This window comes from Gallinula chloropus (genome assembly GCF_964237585.1).
Source record: "Gallinula chloropus genome assembly, chromosome: 13".
In the NCBI taxonomy this organism is placed as follows: Eukaryota; Metazoa; Chordata; class Aves; order Gruiformes; family Rallidae; genus Gallinula; species Gallinula chloropus.
In genome coordinates this window covers 20,554,185-20,576,558 of record NC_140098.1, presented here as the reverse complement: position 1 = coordinate 20,576,558, position 22,374 = coordinate 20,554,185, and the positions used below count along the sequence as shown (strand labels likewise).

The following is a 22,374-nucleotide window of genomic DNA, read 5'->3' as shown; positions in this document are numbered from 1 at the left end:
TGAGTTACCACCCAGTAAGCCTTTGCAAAGACAGTGGGGAGCATTGAGAAAGCTAGAGAATGGAAAAAGTTAGAAGAAAAATAACTGGGAGGCAAATCTCAGAGGTCAATCAAGATGAAGGATCAACAACACTATGTGGCTTAAGGGCAGCTAGTTGTGATTAGACTGACACACTTCTAGAAGCAGCCAACATCTGGAGAAAGCTTTAACTCAAGAAGATGAATTTGGTAGAGATTTAGAAACAATGGTCTGCAGGGGAGGCAATCCCCACCACCACCTGCTTCCCGTTTGTCCATCCAGCCCCCCACCAAAACTGAAGGTAACAAAGCCCACCAAAAACCAAGTTCCAAACTGTCGGGTTAGAAGAGAAGCCAGAACTCACCCAGAACGGGTGAGAGGCACACACAGAGCTTCCATTTAATGCTATGTGCACGGCCATACAAAACAGGGATTAGGCTCTCACAAGAAAAGAGCAACCTTTACAAGCATAAAGATCAAGAGACTCCCAGGAAGGGGCAGAGGCTGACTCCAAAAACTATTAAAAGGACAAAGTGACTTTCAAATAGAGGTCACCAGTTCAAACATGAACTAGATCAGTAGCTGCCAAGGCTAAAGCATCTAAGACTGATCTGTGGTTTCAACAAAAACATGTTATTCATCTTCTGTCAGCTCCTGCAATGCAAGTGCCCACACTGCAAGTTCAGTGCAGAAAGGCAGGCAGAACTTACTCTGGCCCTGACCCTGCAGAAACAGCCAGGGCTGAGGTGGGCACCCAGGGCAACGTGCCCATCTCCATGGTTAGGGTGAGGCATGAAGGCTGCACTGCTCCACTTGCTCAAAACGACCCCACTTGGTTCTTCCAGCTGTGACTCTACCTTAGCATGCTCACCTGGGCGGTGCTGGATACATGTAGTATGTACACACACGATACACCTAAGACATACACAGCACTACAGATACCCACATGGCACCTGTAAGCAAGTGGAGGGATCACACTGCAGGCTTTGAGGTGTGATTTTGTCAGTGAATTCTCCTGCAAACTGATTTTGCTGATTCATTAACATCACTTAACTTCACATTCACAAAACACAGACCCACCAAATATCATTTATCCTTTTCCCCAACCCTGACTGGAAGAGGCTCCAATTATCACTAGAGATGTTGCAGCACTGCAGGCTCAGACACGTACATTATGGGATGCCTTACCACAGATCCTTCCAGAAGCTGCCCAAAGAAGGCAGACAGGATTCCAAAACATGCATTTCACTAATGAAAAGTAGCAAAAACACAACGTTAAGCACTCAGGAGGTACATCCAGCAATGCAGCTGCTGTAACTTCAGTCATCAAGAGAAACTTTGGTGTCGCCCATCCATCTTCACAGGGAACTGTAGCTCTCAACTGCACCACACTGTGTAACACAGACCAAGCCAGCCAAGCAGTTTCCCTCTCACCATTACTGGGCCCAGTAACAAGGCTGCAGGCAAGCTTACTGGGAGCTTGGGTCAAACCACTCTCCATACACAATTCACCAAGCAAATGCATCCTTGTGGACCAGCCGTGTCAGGAGCATGGTGATGATAAAGCACATCAACGCAGTGTTTTGCATAAAAATATTAATTCCTAATTAACTACAACATAACATTAGTCACATACTATTACTGAACTTGCAAACAACATCAATTCCTGCGTATATTTACTGGAACCAAGGATGTGCTGGAGGCAAAGATAAAGAATACTTTATTTCCTTTTTAAAGGGAACTTAATTCATATGTGATCCAAGCAAGATCTTCCAGCTGCTGAAGTTTAATACTGCCCAAAATACATTTTCCCTAGGGTCCTCCATTATCAGCAGTGGCCTTTCTTGCACGTCTTTCACCACATTCTCTTTGCTACCTAATTTGAGAGCTTTAGGTGCTAAGTGATCGAGGAACAGAAGCAAATCCTGCTCCTGCCAGGCCTACTGGGACACCTATTAATTCACCCTCCTGTAGAGAGGGAGTTTATCATCTCTTGCAATCGCTGGTGTCTAAGAAAGTGGAACAGGGCAACTTAAATTGGCACTGCAATTATTTAAAGTCTATAAATAGCTGTTGCCACAGTGTAAATTAAATTGCTGTATGGTAATGTCCTTTCTTTTCTACCTTTTCCAACTAAACTCTGATTAAGTCAGGTAAGCAGGGACCATGCCCATCCCCAAAAAGCAAATCCCAGCGCTTGGAAATCATGTTGTATTGCACTCAAAGATGAGCTGAAAATCCAAACTGGCTTGTTAGGTTGTCTCCTCCTCACTTGGTACAAAAGAGAAGAGGCTTGCTTCCAAATTACTTCATCACATGGCACCTAAACTCAAAAAGTCACCATAAACTCCACAGAGCAACCACAGCAATTGAATGGATACGAACTGCATGGAAACAAAAAACGAGAAAGGGTTTTCCTCCAGCATCTCTGTAGGTTTTGGGAGGGCAGCTGAACAATGCAGATGGCTGCCTTTGCACACAACAATCAGATTTGGCAGACTACTGAAACAGGGGAACAGAGAAGGTAAGTAGGGTGAGGTAAAAAACCCACCAAATGCAAAATATTCCATGGCAGAGAGTTGATTTTAACACTGATACCAGCACCAGCTCCACCTGGGTCACTATACCACTCACACTGGTATTGGCTGCAGAGACGATGCACCTCTGAGTTCTTCCCACCAAGAGAAAAACATTTATTATTTTTTTTGGCCAAAGTATCACACTAATTTCTTTTCAAAAGATAGACACTAACAGGCAGCAGCCCCACCTTCCAAACCCTAATTATTTAATGGAAAGCTGAAATGCCAGGAAAGGGAGCACAGCAAGTCTTGGCTGCGAGTCTGAGTGAGAGATTAAATAACTCCATACAGCAGCCAGAGGGCAAACCCTAACCCTTGGCTCCTCACCTTTTGTCAAGTGCTTCCCCCCCACACATTTGATAGAGCAGAAAGCTGTTTCATAGCCTTCCTTAATCACCAGCGTTTGTTTCTAGCTGTAATGAAGCATTTAGGCTCTGTGTTACCATCATTCCTCATGGCAAGGTGTAACAAGCAGCAATACCACCTGACAAAGTCAGACAGCCCAAAAAATGTCATTTTTCACCCACAGTGTGTTTGTGTCACCACCCAAAACCTGAGACATGCACAAACCAAAGCGAGCTTAATCCTTTTGGCTTTGTGAAAGCTTGTGTCTGTAAGATGGTGGAGGAAAGGCAGACAAAAGACTTGAGAAGTACCTGAAGGAACGCTGGAAAGGAAGGGCTTGGGGAACAACTCACAGCAATTACCCTTTACACCCCTGTCTTGGCATTGCCAAAAAAGCCACCACTGCAATCAGGACAGCTGCTCTGGACTAATATTGTTCCCATTTGAGAGCAATAGCTTCAGGTCTTCTATACATCCCTCTTCCCAACCTGTGACACACTTTCCCACAAGCTAAGATGATGTCCAGTTAGCAGCACGGCCCCGAGACTTGAACAGAGGGGACAAAGAGGAACATAAACCATTAAACAACACAGAGAAGGAGCCCTGGGAACTGAGCACAGGTTATCCATGGAGCTCTGGGCATCTCAAAAATAAGAGGGGGAAAATTTGAAGAGGCACAAACCTCAAAACATCAGGATTCCTGCCTACCTCCCTCTGCCAACTTCTCAGCATCTCCTGCTTCAGAGATTCATCTCAGTAAAGGTTAACAAATATGAAAACCCCCAAAGAAACTCAAGACTTGCCTATTTATCTTTTTTTTTTTAAATCCAAACCACATTAGTACTTTTGGATAGCCAAATTATATTATAAAATGCAGGATTTCAACATTCTGGCACCAAGCCAACGCTTTAATGGCCATTCAAACACTAACTAAGGAAATGGTTGTGCATTAAGCCTACCAATAAGTCAACAATCAATACTTCAGTATTACAGTAAAAATACAATGCACCCTTTAGAACCTCCTCTGGTTTCATCCCTTTGTCAACCTCAGCTCCAAATTAAAAAAAGAAAAAGTCTTGAAGCAAGAAAGGACGTAAATATTTCACAGCCACCAAACACTTTTCTTAAAGTCTAGACCTAATTGGTCCTTTGGACTGCTTGGGGTTGGTTTTGGGTTTTTTTTCAACTGAGAGGGCAGAAGAGTCAGGAATAAAAAGGAGAGAAGTTCAGACATAAATTTAATCATGCAGGTGAATAGGTAAGAGCAGCAAAACAAAGGAACCTCCAACAGCTAAGCCCCACGCATGTGCAGATTGGGAGCCCAGCTCTAACTTACCCTATCTCCAAAAAGCATCTCAGTCAAAAGAAAATAAAAAGGAATTGCATCCAAGCACACTAACATTTGGGGTTTAATCCAATTCATAAATGTTAATTGCCAGCACAGCATCAGTCCTGCATGTCCCCTCTCAAGGTATCCTATCAGTTGGATCAAACAAAGCCAAAGGCAAGCTCTGCAGAGTATGAGACTTGGACACCCTCTGGAAAGCACAAACATCAGGCAGTTCTGCTCCACCACAGTACAAATGCTTTAAATTTAGTTAATCCTGGCTCCCCACTCCCAGATGCAATGCTGAGCCACCACTTCAGTTCTGAACAGTGGAAAACACCCCCACAGTTTACAGATGCTGGAAGTTCAGGGTACGCCTGTTTTTCAGGAATAAAAGGTGGCAGCCATTGATCCCACCCTATGAAACCTGAATTAAAGAAAGAGGAGGACAAAGCCAATCAAATTGATCGGTTTTATCTCCACAGCCTAGTAAGCTCAGTACTGAAATGGAACTTCATCATGGAACAGTTAAGCCAGAGTAATAGCTTGGGTAAACAAGCCAACCGAATTCTCCATTTTCTTCTCAGAGTCTGCAAATACACAGAGGGAAACAGAGAATGATTGTTTCAGAAATCCCTCCACAGATCCCTTGCATTTATTTGCTAAAACTATCTCACATCCCTGGGGCTTTGGTTATAAACAAGCACACAGCAAGGCTGGGAACTGGGAAAGGCTTTTTGCTCCTGTTTTGAAGTCAGGGCAGCTGCAGGATGAGCTCCTCAGAAAGCCAGGCAGCCAAGGAAAGGACTACACCAGCCCTCACCAACCACAGAGCACTCCATGGGTGCACCATCCAAGCTCAGCAGCTGGGTACATGTCCAGCAATAGGCTAAACCAGACCTCTGACCATCAGGTTTTGCTACTCTCTCTCACACTCTCTACAGTCAGGCACATAATAATCCATCACAAGTGAGATAGTCAGCTACAAAATACTGCTGGACAGGACAGTTACATTGGGTACCAGGCAGTGGCTGCACTGACTCAAGTTTTAGCCTGCGACTCAAGCGCTACCTTAAAGGGATGCACGGCCACAGCTCCAGCTCAGGGCAGCAACTAATCCCAGCCTTAAGCAGAAATCCAGCTCAGAGAAGCCAGAGATCTCCAGCCCAGACTGGTGCTAACCAGTGCAGGGGTCTTTATGATAAAAGGGTGGTTTCAGCAGAGCTGCCAACCCACGGGTGTTTGCAGCACAGCCTCAGGTTCTCCTGTCCAGCAAAGAAAAGAGTCAGGGTACCACAGGGCAGCACTGCCCAGCCAGAGAACCACTGACACAGAGGAACCACCTTATTTTTATATACATACATATTTAAAAAAAGGGGTGTGTGTGTATAAGGTCTATTGTGAGGGAAGGAAGGTGCAGGCCAGGTAACTTGTCAAATCCTGATCCAATTGGTGAATAGTAAAGAGGTCTGAGGAAGTAGTAAAAAAGGAAAACACCCCTAGAAGCCTCCACTACAAGATCTCACAGATCCTGTGAGAGCCAGTGGTAAATGCAACTTGTATTTCTCAGGTGAAGATATTGATGCTTAGGACAGTGTTTCTCCAACTCAAAGAGGAGCATGAGAACGATGACAAAAATTGGATCAAAATCCAGCTTTCCCCATTCCCTGCACTGAAAAACAGCTGCTGCAGAAGGCTGTTTTCTAAGTAAATATACCCATCGTGGGGTGCCAGTCAGGCAAGGATCCAGAAATTGAAGGGTCAGGCGCTATTCAATATTTGAATCAGTGCAATAAAACACTGCATAAATATTTAAGCTGGCACTCCTGCTCCAAAATACTCTTGGAACATATTTCAGCCGCTTGCTTACAAAGTTTGTAACAGACATTCCCTTCTTCCTTCTGTCCAGTGGAACCTCTGAAGAGCAGCCCATTCCCTGCTCGTCTGCAGCACATCTGACAGCAGTTTGCTGGTCTGCCTGGAACGTGCTGCTTTTGGGAAGCTGAAATCCCACACCCTTGGCTCTTTGAGCCCTTGTTCTAAATTCCTCCCAACAGGAAAAACAAACCCACAAACCCACCACCAAACAAAGCTCCAGAACACTCTCCATTCTTAGGTATCACTTATAACCTCTGGCTTCACAAGCTAAATGCCTGGGCTCTGTTTCAGCTGATCTCACAAAGTGTGCTGTAAAATAATACAAGACACTTTGTCATTGGATGCTTCCAAACTAAGGAGGGCACATAATATTTGCTTAGATCTGAATACACATCTCAAGAAGTCAAAGCATGGTGACAAATGCATTTTGATATTCCATGTGCAGTGGAATCTCTTATTTTAGCTTGACACAGAAAAACAACAACTTGGTACCAGTCAGTAATGTAAGTTATGGTTATCAGAGTTTCAGGTCAACATTTTAACTTTAGTCTCTACCTGCCTGGCCCCTGCTTTTAACCCATGTGCCAGTCAATGAGAGAAGGGTCCCTGCAGAGGGAGGCAGAAGCCATTGCTGACATCCCATCTGGCTGCACACTAACAATTCAATCCATCGAGCTGCAGCTCTCCTGGATACTCCAGTCCTGCAACCACCAGTTACACTCAATACTGATTAGCAGAACCTGCTCCTGCTGCAGCCTTCATTTCCCTGCGCTTCTATATCCTACACCTGTCAGTGTAATCGTGCTCCAAAGCAGCTGATGTTGAATTATCATCATGAAAATGAAGTTAAAACTCTATTAATATAGTATGTTAAATGGTTTTGAAATCTAAGAACCACTAAATTTGCTTGTAATAAAACACACCTAACTCCTGACTGCAGAAACTTGACATGGCATCTGCAGAGCTTTGCTTCTCCTGGTAGCAAAACCTCCTTCAGGAGATGCTCCAGGTGGCACTTTTACTGTTAATCCCTGTAAGGGCTTGCAAAGACAAACACATGCCCAAACCAAACTCCCCAAAACAAGGAAAAAGACAGCTCTCTAACAGTTTTAGTTTTGCTGGGCTATCAGAAGTTAACAAGCAACTAAATCTTTAATGCAGAGGGAAGCTCTGTTGATCCCACAGCTGAGATTACTGTGTCAGAGAACATACTGCAGTGTATCAAAAGGCACCACTTTGACACAAACTCTCTTTGAAGGATGGTGCAGCACTTGAGTATTTACACTCATGATGGCCCTGGAAGAGTCCAAAGGAATCAGCTGGGAGGCTGTCAGTCTGAGTAAACAAGAGGTAGCCTGTGAAGCCAAATGAAAGCCCAGTTAACACACTGCACTGCTTTCACAGACAGTGTCAGGAAGGGCAGTACTTCTGCCCAAGGAAGAGGTCACCACTACAGGTGCTGATACAGTGCCACTCCTGATTTGTTCTAGAAGTTCTAAGTTCATTTTTAAAGATAATTAGTCACTGCTACACAGAACATCCCAAGATCTGGTGCTATCACTGTAGCAAAGGGTTATTTCAAGATGGGGGGAGAAGGGATAAAATAGATTAATAAGCTCAGGTTTTATGTTTAAACTCTGCTGTGCTACCTACCCTGCCCAAGAACAAAAGCCTCCAAGTATTCACACATTGAACAGAGTTCCTCAGCTTCTCAAGCAAGTGCATTAACTACACATTCAGCTCACAAAAATAAATCGCAGCACTTGCTGAAAAATAAATTGTGAAAGAAACAAAAGGCCCTTTTTAGTCACACGTGACAGCGATTCCATTTCACTGTCTACTGCATGCGGTTTATATAAGGGAGACAGGCACAGGGTACTGCTCCTGAGGGTTCAATTCATCACTCCAGAACTCTGGTTCCAAACAGGATGAGCTCAAGCAAACTGCTGCCCTTGACACTAGCAAGAGCCTCACTAGTGCAAGGGAACAGCCCGCCTGGCTATCTAAGCCCTTCAGTGGCAGGTACAGCCAGACTACAACTCCACCCCCAGCTGCAGTCCAAAATTGAGCCTTCACCTGTTTAACTTGCATAACATCAATTAACCAGCATATGAAAGTGCCACTCAAACCTGTCTCCATTGTAAGGGGCAGCATTCCTTCTCCTGCCTCAGCATCTGGCTGATTTCAGTCTCCATCATAAAATCCATAAATATGGGAGAAAAATCCCATTTCAAGGAACCAGTTAAACACTCCTACAGAGACACACACAGCCATGGACCAGGCAAAGAACGGTCTGCACTGAATATTCACCTGAAGGGGACAGGTTTCAGAGAAACATTGGAAAGCTTACACTACCTTCCATGGTGCACGACAGCTGGAACCATCCAGCATGCTCCCAACACAACAAACACAGGATTCACGTTTCCCAGTAGCAAGATGTGCTCTTTCCTGTAGATGACAGCTCCCAGGAGTGCTAAAGGCAAAAGGACCCACCCCTGAGCTCCACATAAAATCAATGGGTTTCAAAACTCCTCTGAGGTGGCAAGATGAACGTTGTTCTCTGGATCCACAGGGGCACTTCCCACATGCAACATGTTCTGCTGAGCCGTCTCTGCAACGACACGAGTCTTTGAATCGTGCTTCCCACCTTCCTCTTGGAATATGTGGTTTCAAGCAATGTTTGTTGCCAAGATGCATTGCTAATACATAATATATTGGCTGGAAATTAGTATTTCATTTGGAAGAGAAAATGTTACAGGCACTTCTTAAGAAGCAACGAATGCAGAAGAGTTTGAGGAAGAAATCTTGTGAGACAAACAGAGTAAACCTGTAACTAAGAGCAGATAGATCTGTTGAGACAAACAACTAAATCCTGCCCTTTAAGACAGACTGTACATTCGATCCCCTGACACTTGTTTTACTGCTGGAAGGAGATCTGTTCTGCTATTTTGCTGCAAAAGGACATTATTTCTCCACAAGTCTTAGCTCTGAGTATTTATTACAGGGTAACTCCTGACTGAACAGAAAGACTTGCTTCTTCCTTCCCAGTGATGTTTTGGAAGAGGCACACTGTTTCTGGCATTCCTGGGGATGGATGGACTCACAAGTAAGGTTTCCTCCACAGCCCCCCTGAACATCAGCAAGCAGCATCAAAACAAGCCCCAGATTCTTTCTGGTCAGAAGACAGCCACACTAACAACCTACCACAACCATAGGCAGGAGAGGGCCTAGATGTTCCCAGCTGCTTTCTGACAACTTTGGAGCACCTTACTTGCTGGAGGGATTCCTGTGAAAGAGCAGGTAAAAGGCTCCAAAGCAGCAAGGAAAAAGCAAGCACACAGAGTAAGCCAGAGGAATCCTGCTACAGTAACTAACAGGAATGTAACTTCATGACAAGTTATAGATAACTCTCAGCCAAAGGTTTGCCACAAGTAGTCAATGGCAACTCCTTCTCAGGTCAGCTTCCCCCCTTCCAGCAACACGCCAGAGGAGGTGTCCACCTCGAGTACCTATTTCCATAAATCACAAGCCTATTGCAAATACAAACCACTGAGGTGGCACAGTTCTTCCTCAGAAGAGGAGTGAGATAATCAAGAGGACATTAGGAAAGGTAAAGAATATGGTATTTAAGGGTACAAAGCCACAGACCACCAACAAAACATTTAGCACAACACGTCAACGAATTACGTACAGCACTGTCACACACTTCATCCTGCCAGCAAATATGAAGCCAAAACATTAACCTCAAGTCAAATAGCAAAACAAAAATAAGAGAAGGAATATTGATTCACTGTATCTGTTGAGTAATCAGGCTTCTTACCGCTAGAAGTGAGCTGCACATTTTCTGGATAAGCCATCTTTAACCTTGGAAAAATTAAAATCAAGCCAGACAGGTACTAAGAAGAGAAACAGAGCAGGGTGAGGTCTGTGAAAAAACACAGAACAGAGTTCAAATGAGTAACTCTACAGAGAAGTGGGTCTTTGCATCCTGCTTCCACCATTTAGCTTTCATTAAGACCTCAAGATGGGCACAGTCTCATCTAGTCAAGACAATGTGAGGTCCTTTGACTACTGAATTACTGCTTATTTCAGATTCATTAGAGCCTTTAGGTTTTTGTATCTACTTAACAGGGCAGAAGGATTTAAACATGCTGTTTTCTGTTACAAGCCTTGGGGCAGGAAAAGAAAGAAATAATGAATGTTTCAGAGTTACTATATGGTAACCATAGCAGGCAAAATCAATTACTGCTGAGAGGATCTGGAGATAACAAGCAGGTTTCCACTCATCTATTTGAAACATGGGGGCTTTTTTTCTCCTCTCCATTTCCTCCCCCACTTCTCTTCAGAAGCATCTTTTCTCACACATTAGAATCCTACCAGCTTGCAAACACATTTAGAGATAAGGATTTGTCATGATACTGTATGGTATCCCCACCTGTGAGCTCCTCCTTATCTGAGATGAAAATCAAATCCTTCACAGATTGCTGCTCCTGCCTCTCACCCCCGGTTTGGCCACGCTGAGTTTTATTATCAGAGGAACCAAGCACTGATGTGGCCTTATGGAGAACACCATGTAAGCTGGACAGCCACCCTTGAAAGGGAAACTGCAGGACAGATTGGGGGACATCAGCAAAGCATATATGACCCCCACCCCATGACATGGGAGGGGAAACACCAGGGAAAAAAAAGGAATTAGAGAAGAGCTGGTACTTTAAAAAGTCTGTGAAGTAAGTGATCTAGAAAGGGCAGATCCAGAAATCCAGTTTGTACAGCCCTGAACAACAAGGAAAGGATGTCCACCAAAATGATGCCAAGCTCAAAACCAGTAAGAAGAAATAAATTAACAGAATCTGTAATTGAATTGTGGGACTTGCTACCACAGGAAGATGGCAAGGCCGAAACCATAATGGGATTAAAAAGTGAGTCAGTATGTATATGGGTATTGACAGTAGCTAGAGCAGTGTTTAACACCAGAGTTGTTGAAAGAACTGTTATCCCTCATGCTTCAGGATTTCAACCAATATTTAACCACTAGGGAACAGGGTGAAGCCTAATGAAGCAAGATGATATCCCCACAAACATCTCTGGCAGCATTTCTCCTCTGAACAGACATCAACACATAACAGCAACTAAACAGACATGTCCCAAATCCCATCTAATAAATCAACTCACAAATATTTACTTTTCAGCTATTCCCAAGTCTCCAACTGAAGTCCAGGACAGCAAACTAAACCATTAAAAAAAGTTTAACAAAGCTGCTAAAATTAAGCACAGACACATTTACCAGAGTCCTTCCCCATTCACCAGCCCCTGAGTGGCACTTGGAGCTTCCCCTTTGCTCCTTCAAAACCAGCACGGGCTGGAAAACCTCTCCCTCCTTCCCCTCCTCTGTCCCACAGTAAGCACTGAAGATGCTACACAATCCAGAAATCAGTGCCTGAAGAAGGACAGTCCACAGGGACTTGCACCATGGTCACAAAAGCTGCCAACATCCTATTTTACCCTCTATAAAGTTCTTTTCAAACTAAGTCTCTCCAACCTTCTCAAGCTGCTTTTACCAAGCGACAATTAAGCACGCTGTCCCAATTAAGTTAAAAAAGTTGTGTTAGCTGTGGCTCAACATGCTGCAACAAAGCAGATCCTTTCTGGTGGCAGCACCACACACCCTGCATCCTTGCCAAGGCACAAATAATAGAACAGCATAGAGAATTTCCAACTCATCTCCCAAAGCTTCTTCCAGTTACTTCCACGTGCACAGAAAATCAACATGAGATTTCACAACTGCTTTTTGTTTTAAATTGGAGTTTAATGGTTTAGTTCAGATATAAGAAAGTAATTCTTCTGCACCCAAAATATTGTCAAACAGACCTGAGAAAAGAGTGGGCAGGAGGTGATGAATTAATCTAAACTAGGGAAAACAAAGGGAATAAATACAACTGGAGTAAGGGAAGGGGGAAAAAAAGAGCAGAAGATAGATGACAAAATAAAGGACAGGAAAGAAAAAAGAAAGGAGGCAGCAAGAACAGAAGTTGTGCCAAAAATCTGAGTGAAGCAAAGGCACGTGTCCTTAGTTCCACCTCAAAAGGCTGCAACTTTCTTTCAGGAGCACATCTTGGCAGGAATAAGAAATCATTTTGACTTCAAAAAGGAAAGTTAAAAAACATCCATACGCACAACCCAAACATTTCTGCAGCAAGCTGCCAAATTTTCAGGCTGCCGTTTTGCATGGGCAAGCTTAAGTACAGCCACAGTTTGATGCCCAGGCACTAGTAAAGAGTTTACATAACTACTAGTTAGCAACTATTTTAAACCCAAGCTTGATAAAGCCTAGGATTGAGATTTTGGATATAGAGTCCAAGTGACTAATTACCTCAGTGGAGAGGAGGGCACTCACAACAATACACCTGTGGCCTTTCCCAGTCTGCTGAATCACACAAACAGTTTAGTAATAAAGCCTGGTGGAATTCAGCAGAGTAACTTTCAGGAGGGGGGGGCTTGTAAATTAGGGGGACTTGAAAGGAGAGGGAGTCAAGAGCTACAGCGGCCGCTGGCTTTTTCCCCCAAACAGATTTGATGAAGAGCCTCTCTGGCAAGAAAGTGCCCAGGGTTTCAGGCTGCTTGTGACCACAGGAGTTATGTGAGACAGCCTGACCAGCCCTTGGGAAAGCTATTTGCTTTGGACAGCTCAGGGCACCAGGAGGGATTAGTTGAGAAAGAGAAAGATGCTCAAGACAACATTTAAGTAATAAAGACACTATCAACGTACCTGCAGAACCCATAGTTCAGGAGGAAGGTAACAAACCCACTTCTCTTTGTTCAGGTCAGCACCAGGCCACTCCACCCTGTTTCAGGCAAGTCTCTTGAACATCAGAACTCTTTTTCCTCCTACTGCATTTGGGAGGTTTTCTTTATTTCTCCTTTCCAGAAGAACTGAAAAGTCACACTGAGTTAAGTAAACCCTCAGTTTCCAATCCCAAACCTATATATTAAGTCACTTAACCCACCACAACACTGGGATTGAAATGTTCTGCCATTTACACAAAGCCCCTGCAACAAGACCTTCACCTGGCCACGAGCAGGGCTTCCCAAAGCCCAGCACCTTCGCTTCAAGTTTCCACAGAGGCAATAGAAGGACACACCATGGTCCACGTGGGAAATAACTGAATTACTTCAAAATTAAAAGACTAAAACAAAAGAAGTTCCAACCCAGCACTCCAAACTGTGGTCTTATGCTGTTACTATTCAAACTGCTGTTAATATTATAGGAGTCTAATTTACCTCCTTACTAACCTCTCACATTTTTACCCCCTTTAAAGCAACAAAGATGAATTGGGTTCACTTCTGCATATAGCCAGTTCCACTGCTGAATTCCAGCACAGCCCTGCAGATCTTTTCTTTCAGAGCTGTAAGAGGTACTAGAAATCTCCAAATCCTCCCCCATAAAGTCTACGCTTTCTTCATAACGGTTTCAAAACTGACAGAAATCTCAGCATTTTACAAGCCAAAATGGAGTGGTGCTTTGCAAAAGCTACATGAGAGCCTCAAAGAAATAAAACCATCTCTTCAGCCTAATGGCTTCATCACATCTTCCATGGAAGTGACAAATTGCCAGGTTGCAAGAATTTTCATCTCAGCATTGTTACATCTCACCAAGCTATAGAAGCACAGAGGTGAAACTGTTGTTAAGTCTGTCCAGCACCATGCAAACACTGATTCCAGTCGTGCATTTGCACATGCTGAGCACACGCTGTCTGGGTCAGCAGTCGATACAGGCACTAAATCAATGGGACCGCACGGTATTAAGAGGTACCGCCTTGCCAGAAGTGATGACTGCCTGGTCAGATGCAACACAGAGCCTGGAAGTCATTAACAGTCCCACAGTAATTCCTGCAATAGCAACAGAGCTTCCAAGCAGGGGCCTGGGGAAAGTCTGACTCTGATTATCACATCCCACCAGCCAGGGTTTGCTCTTAAGCTTCAGCTACACATGGTGTTTGGAAGGGTTCTGCAGTGCTACCAGGAGAATCAGAGATGTCTGCAACTCAGCACCAGAGAGGCTGTATTTTGGATATGGGATCTCCAATCTGCCTTTATGCTGCATTTGGCCCCTTGGCAGGGGTACAATTAGGAACTGGAACAACTTCTGGGGGGGTTGGACTCTCTGATCTCCTGAGGTCCCTTTCAAGCCCTACAATTCTGTGATTCACTGAAGGGCAGAGCTACGCAGGATAAGGAAGGGGGAAAAAACGGGGGGGGGGGGGGGAATGAAAGTCAAGTGTTACAACTCAAACTCCAGTCTCTGTTTTAAGTTGTTTATGATAGATACTTCAAAGATGTTTATTAAGAGTCTACAGCCGTACCTATTTGAGATGCAAAGAGCGTATCTGGATTAAGCAGACAGGAAATATAAAGTGTGCCAGGACACAGCAGAATTTAAATAGATCAATAAACATAGCTACTAGAACAAGAGTTCTCAATTTTTCCATCTCATGACCTTGCATTAGCATAAAGTTTTGCAATGTCCCTTTCACACCCTTGTTCACCTGTGATGAAAGAGAAAGGCAGATCGTGCCTCCTCTCTCCTTCTTCCTAACCCTAAGGGGTTAGGAATCCATGATGAACTGGAAGATCACACATAATTACTCCAGTTAGCATGCAACCAAGCAAACAGATTTGCAATAATTCAGTACCACAGCACTCATCCAGTGACTAATCCGACCAACTAACAAAACACCAGAGTATTCTACATTAAAAGTGCCATGGTTTGGGGATTTGGGGGGGGGGGGGGGAGGGGGGGGGGCAGGGGAGGCTGTGTGTTTTTAAGATTAATAAGGCCAGAGCAATTTCAAAATGCACTACGAAATCATGCTATTAGATCACTAATGAAAGCTAGAGAAGACTGCTGCTTAGCCATAAACTAAGCACAACAGGGAAAGAGTGATGAACAAAAAACCACCACCCAAACACATTCCAAATGTTTTAGGCCCTTTTTACCCCTTCTCTCACCTACCCTATGCCAAAAGGAGCTTTTTTAGGGTCTCAGGTTGGATTTTTTAACTTAAGAAACTACCACACATGGAAAAGCCTGTGCTGGCCATGAAACAGAGAAACCTGCACTCTCAAGCAGTGTCACATCCCAACCCACGCACATCTTGGCATTTCCCAGAGCATTTTATGATCAGGACAAACCTTGGAAGAGCTCAGGGACAACCTGTGCCTTTCAGAGGGGTCCTGGGAGACAGCCCAGCCTCAGGAAGGTGGCAGACAGGCCACCGAACCCCCGGCTGCCTCGCCAAGGCTGTGTGCTGCGGAAGCGCTTGCCAGTCTCATCGCTGGCAGAGAACCACAGACAGGCTGCAGTTTTCCTTTAGAGGCTCACATAAAACTGTTCTGTGCTACCTAAGAGAAGGAGATGTGCAGACACAGCAGAGGGGAGATGAGGAAGTTGCTGTGATTTAGATTTCCCAGGTCCAGACCCCTTAGCTCCATTTGCTGCATGTCAAAGCATTCATTCCACATCACTGCTTTCTTCAATTGTGTTAAAACTGCCTCTGGCCACGTTTAATTGCCAGCATATTTATAGCCTTGATTTACATGCCTACACATATACATTAAGGGTCAAATCCTGAATGAAATCAATGAGACAACCTAGGCAAAGAAGACAGCAGGATCTGATACTAGCTCTCACTAGTAACAGGAGGGAAAAAGGACTTCTGAGAACCTTTGTAGAGAGGTATTTTTGGAGCATGAGATCTCTACAGCTTTTAAAGAATCCTTAAATAGTATTTTTCATTCAGACCTCAGCCATACAAAGAAACCAACAGCAAAGGACCAACCCTAAAAAGAAAAGACAAGGGAGAAGGGTGTCCTCTTGCACTCAGCAGCCTGGCTCTGCAATGGTTAAGAGGTCCCTGCAGCTGTGCTGGCATCATCGATTAGGGTGAACAAGGAAGCGACAGAAAAATAAAGCCACCTTAATTTCAAGCTCCATTAGAACTGAAGGACTTGTGGGGGGAGGGCAGGGGGGAGAAATCAATGTTTGGCAAATGGGAAAGGACAAAATCTGCAAAAGGAAAAATGCATTTTCAGGCTAAGCTAATGCAAACAGTGGATGGTGAACAGCACTTGAGGTTGCCCCTTTAAGGTTGTGTCAGCATTTCCATTTATAAACTCTGATTTTAGTTACACTCTAGTAGATTACCACAAGCTTTGGTATGATTCGAGCAGACAGCACAAAGTATATCACAAATGGCAATATAAAATAGCAGTAAGGGCTCACTGGTTGAATAATGCACCCTTTTGGTACCTGATGTCAGAGTAAGAGCTTTTAAATTATGAGTCATACGCATACGTACGAACAGAACATACAGTGCCGGGGCGAGCATCCTGGGACCCAGATTCTACCAACACTAAACCAGAAGTCAATGCTGCCTTTGATCCAAAGCCTGTTTACAGTACTCTGAAAAACATCCCAGATGCTTCATTTCAGTCTGCCTCAGTTGCCCCTTGGACAGATTTCAGTCTGACCTCCTGCCCTCATTTAGATAAAAGCTCTTATTTCTGTGCCTCGACCTCCAGAGAGTTACTCTGACAACACTCTGAACATCCACACCCAGAAATCAAAACCAGACCTTGGTACACAACCTTTAATTTCAGTTCTGCCTAGATCAGAAGGCCAAGGTGAAACCATTGTACAAATTAAATAATTCAACAAAGTTTTCCTTCAGCACAGCAGAGCCAGGGCTTCACCTCAAGCAGGTAAGGAGATCAGAGAGCTGGTGTCCGTTTCTAGCATTCATTCCACAGATCTGCATACAGCCAGACCAAGCCTTAAAAGCCAGACCAACACCATTTCTTAAGGTTACCACCACGACTTGTGCTTAAACTCTTCAAAACAAGCATACAGGGGGGCTAAACCTAGCATTGAGCCATCATGACCTGTTCAAAACACAAAGCACAAGGAAAAGCAGAGCTAATACTGCAACTGGACAAACTATCTTAGCAGGTGTAATGTAAACCCTACCAGGTACCCCAAACAAGGTTGTTAGAGCAGCAGCAAACTTCAACAGCCATACATAAACCCAACGGGACACGTGCAAGAGCCAGGTCCTGGTTTAAACGTTACAGCAGCACAGCCTTGCCATATACTGGGAAGAATTCCTCCTCTGGCTCCCAGTATCACAACCTGAGAGATATTTGCTACGACAGCACCTGCTGGAAGATGGCATCATTGCTCCCAAGTTTGGAAAAGTCCAGAAATCTGTACGTACACATATACCCCATCTTTGAGACCAACCCTTACCCAGCATTTTCAGAAGCCACAAAGAACAAACAAAAAACCAACATGCATTTATGTGCATTAAGAACACAAAGAATCACTCAACTATGATGTTCAACTCAGGATTTTTACCAAAATAAGGGGTTCTGGCAATTTAGAAAATCTTGGTCTCTGTAAACTCTTGACATTACAATTCTCATGACATGGATTTGCTGCAAGAAGCATTTGCTGTGTTGCCTGCAATTTAAGAACACAGCCTTTGGAATGAGAGAGGGAAACATACAAATCCATCTCATTTAATGGCATGCCTAGAACCTTTTTCATAAGCTTCCCAGCCTAGTGCTCTAGTGGGAGACATTTCCTGGACTCACAACCCTTTTCCATGCAAGCAATCTACATTTCACGACTGATAAATAATTCAGATAATTAAATGAGCTGCAATTTGGTGTGCTTCTTTCTAGTCAGCACTATGGAGTACCATTTAGAGGAGGTTCTGTACAGAAAGGCCCTCTTGCTTGTTAACCCAAGCTGAGGCTTCTATTAAGGTGAATTCCTAGATTCTCTTAACACTTTCCTGAAGTGACACATCAGCATCCTGGGACTTCATGCCCTAGGATGCTCCCCTCATTTTCCTTGCTGCATTCTACTCTGTGGAAGAAACAGGGTGTTTCCTGGAATTCTCCTCCTGCAGTGCTGACTGCCATCATTTGAGAGATTAGATTCCAGCATCTCCCTCTGAGCAGGCTGTGTGTGGGCAGCACAAACAGGCCACAACGAGAGGAGGAACCGAGACGCTGAGTACTTCAGGATTAAAGCTGGAGAAGCTCAAGGAGACTGACAGAAATCACTGGACTCAGATAAGCAGCCACACACACACACACCCCCCAAAGCTTGAGGGACACCACACACACAAGAATTATTAAAGCCCTAAATCTACAACCCACGAGTAAGTCCCTGACAGGACTTCAGGCTGAAAAGTTTGTTGCCAACTACACAGGCTTGTACATGTGATGAGCAACAGGAAGACAGGACTGGAGATCGTTTAGTGGTTCCATGGAGTAAGGTTAACAGCTGGACTTGATGATCTTGAAGGTCTTTTTCAACCTTGATGATTCTGTGACTGAGAAAGGTATAAGAGTAGCATGTGAAGAAGCTACAGCATCAAATAATTAAGAGCTACTTGGTTAACAGAGCTAATTAGAGGACAACATATAACAGAAGGGTCCTCTAATCTAGCTAACAACAAATCCCTAAAAAATGTCAGCAAGGACAGAGTTAATTTCCTTTGGATCAGCCAGTGTAATGGTGTTGGGAGCTGGGATGAGCAGTGCTGGCAAGACCCTGATGGTTTAGTTACTGCCAAGCAGACAGGGACTTCTCAGTTGTTCATATCCTGCTAATGAGAAGGGGGGGTGCCCAGGAAGCTGGGAGGGGACACAGCTGGGACAGGTGACCCAAACTGCCCCAAGAGGGTATTCTGTGCTGATTATGTCATGCTCAGCTTACAGGGGGGCTGGTAAGGGTAGAAGCATGCAGCTCCAGGACACACAGTTTTTGAGGACAGTCCGGTTCTGGGACAGCTGAGCTGTATGGCCTGAACAGTTCAGTGAGAAACTGCACTGTGTATCACCAATTTCATGTATTTTTGCTATAAAAGTCCTATTATCATTATTTCTCTCTTCACTATCTTAGTATACAGTCCTTTTCCCAACCCCGTGAGGTTTACCTTGGGTTTTTTCCCTTTTTCCCTTCCCCTTTCTCCCCACTCAGCCCAAGCAGCTGTGTGGTGCTCACCTCCCTGCTGGGGCAACGAAAAACTACTCTGGATGGGCAAGATGCTGCATTCCAGAACTTACAGCTAAGTGCACAGACCTGTCCATATTCTAAGCAAGCTACTTCCAGATAACAGACTCCTGTGACACCAGCCAGACAGCTTGAGATCATAAAAATCCCAGTGAATTAAAAAGTTCTCATTTACCAGATGACACTCAGACACACATGAGCTTCCTGTCAAGCTCCACGAGGACGGACTAGAATCCTATAAGGAACAGACCACAGAAATTTGTTCAATTAAAATGCCTTAAAGAAAAAAAAAGTATTGAGGTTGCATTTTGGAATGTTTGAGTTTCAAATTAGTCTCTGAGACCAAAGAAATCATTAACTTCAGGATCAGAGAGACAGATTGGAAGTGATGGCTAGATAGAGGCATTTCAGCACCCAGACACACAAACAAACCAGTATTTAGAAAGCTTTCAAGAACACCCAGGCAAGATAAATACCCAGTTCTCACAGAAGTCACTGGAATCAGCTGGTCTCAGATACCAAATTTAAGCATGCCTGAAAAAAAATCTCTTGATTGCAGGTAATAAGATATTAGAAATCATCTCTTCCCAGATCCCTCAAGCTTTTCCAACTAAGCAATCTGACACCTTTTGTTTTAAAATACACTTATTTCAATAAACTTTAAGAATTTATAGCAAGCTTAGTACATGATGTCAACTACCATGAATTCAAACTTCAACACTCCCTTTTTTAAAGAAATAAATGCATTCTAATGAAGAAGATTCAAATAACTGCATGATTCATTAAAAACATATACTGGGGATGATAAAAATATACCCAGAAGATCACCAGAGTATGCCAGAACGACCATATCAAATGATACAGCTTTGAGATCGGATATAATAAAGAAATAAGAAAGCCTCCACACTTTGCTTAGGTAACCAGTAAAAAGAAGTAAAATGCAAGTATTATCCAGCCCTATCTGGGTTTTTTATATGCCACAAGCCTCAGATGCACAGCATCAAGAGCTCCACTGCTTCCGGGCTTGAGAATCAACATTAAGATTGCTCTTAGGGAAAACCACCAGAAAGCAAATAATTAACAGCAGTAGTGAACCTAAAAAAAAGGAAGAGTTCTTGGGGGGGAAAAAAAAATCCAGACAGAATGGGGTCAAGGAAGACATGTACATCAATTAGAAATACAACATCAGAACACGGAACAAAAGAATAAAGTGAGAAGAGACAGAAAGCGAGCTGTACCAGTGGTTTAGAGCTCTCACTCCATGATCATGCAATAGGTAATGTCTCCAGAGTGCACAGATTTTTAGCAAAAATGAGTGGAAAATTCATCTGGGGAGGGCAAGAGAAGGAAGGCCCAAGGAATCTCATCTTTGAGATAAACATTCAGGTGCTCCAAGCAGACAGTTCTTGCACCCAGTCACCTCTCCTCACTCCCAGCCCAAGAGGGCTGAAGGCAGCCTCAATACAGAGAGATTTCCTTGCAGCCCGAGCAATACACCTCCTTCCACAGGCCCAAGGGCACACACACCTCCTCCTGGAAAGGCTACAGGCCTTAGAGAAGCTAACAAAATCAGAATAAGTAAACCCACCTGAAGACAGGAGACCAGACTAAGGGCCTGTCCACCCAAAAGGGACAGCACCACGTGCTTAAACAAAACATACCGTTAGATAAAGCAGGCTAACTTCACACAACTTCAGGGGGGAGAGGGAGAGAGGGAAGGCAGGCAGGCAAGTAGTTTAGGACATACTACTTCTATGAAAAAGAAGAGTTTACAACTCTTTGGGCCACACAGGCAGTAAGAACATACCTTGCGCCTCTTCACTTCAAGCAAGAGTCTGGAACTGAAACGCACACCTGCATATCTGCTGCTTAAGCCATCAGAAGCAGCATCTCAAGCATCTTTCAACCCTGAAAACAGCATCTCTTCTCTGTGCTTCCTCTAGCCAGTGAATTAGATGCAGAGCAAGGCTATCTCCACAGCAGCCACAGAAGAGCTTTACACCACAACACAAGGGCAGTGTAATTCACATGTCAGAGATGCCCCTACCTGGATGTCAGTGTCCTTCACAGGTTCAAGAGGCTCAAATGTAGTGACTGCACTCAAACTCTCCAGGCGCTGAGAAATGTGAGATATATCAAGCCCTCTAGAGCCAAGAAGAACAGACCTATAAGGAAGAGATTGTACAGGTATAAAAATCAGTATTGAACAGACAGAATTCTAAACCAAAATTCATGCCAATATTTAGGTCAGCAGCTAGTTGGGTTAGGAAAAGTACACAAACACCAAGCTTTGAACAGCCATGTGCATGTACCCAGCCACCTCAGCCCTGCTGAACTCTTGCTGCTGTTCCACTGCAGTACCACACAGCTGCCAAGTCCTCCCAGATAGAAAAATTCTGTCGCATGTTGCTAAATGTCTTCAGCAGCAGCCAGAATAAGGTGCTGTACTTTTTGGCTGCCGTGCCTGAAATCAGGAATGGTCGCTCCTCAGGTGAATCCTTCAAATACTGCATTTTTACTTTTTTTTTAAAGTAGGAGAAAGGAGACAGGCAAACAAAACCCAACAGCTTTACAGTCATTCTGTTTCTCCCAGACACACCTTCCCAGGAAGAACCACCAGCACCACTTCAGAAAGCAAACCCATAAAGAGCCTTTACCCTCTTCCAAGAGTTTCCAGTGCCGGCACTCTGTACTTACGCCTTCACATCCGCAGTCTCCTGGGAGGTGCGGGTCAGGGTGCGGGAACGCAGGCGCTCCCCAGCCTGCTGGATCTCCTGCAGGTTGCGTTCTACATGAGGGAGCTCAGAGATGCCTTCTGTCTCTGCTGCGAGCTGCTCTGCCTGCTGGAGCAGCTCTCCAAAGCCTTCAGTGTCCATCTCTTACTGGTTTCACTCAAGACACAGAAAACCTTCAAAGAAAGGCAAAGTTCTTGCTTAGCTATAAACACTTTCTATACTTACAGGGCACAGACCAACCACTAAGAGCAGGGCTTCTAGACCAGGATATTCTTCTGCCCACCCTCCCCGAGCACTAAACATCAAGCAAATACTTTTAAGTGGTCTCAGGGGGGTTTGTCTTGCAGGACTGCGTTCTTAGGGCAGATCCATGGACCCATCAGAAATAGGACGCAGATGCTGTATGACAGT

The 22,374-nt window shown here is 44.3% G+C and overlaps 1 protein-coding gene across 1 annotated transcript in view; it reads right to left on the bottom strand.

Moving 5' to 3' along the window:
- Nucleotides 1-22,104, bottom strand: part of NUP93 (nucleoporin 93) — a gene marked incomplete at its 5' end in the record, with an annotated part of 72,839 nt that extends 50,735 nt beyond the window's left edge. The window contains 2 exons of the mRNA XM_084269905.1: nucleotides 21,276-21,393; nucleotides 21,926-22,104. Of these exons, the coding sequence (XP_084126031.1) occupies nucleotides 21,276-21,393; nucleotides 21,926-22,104 (297 nt within the window). The remainder of the gene's footprint in view (nucleotides 1-21,275; nucleotides 21,394-21,925) is intronic.
- Nucleotides 22,105-22,374: the final 270 nt, after the last annotated feature.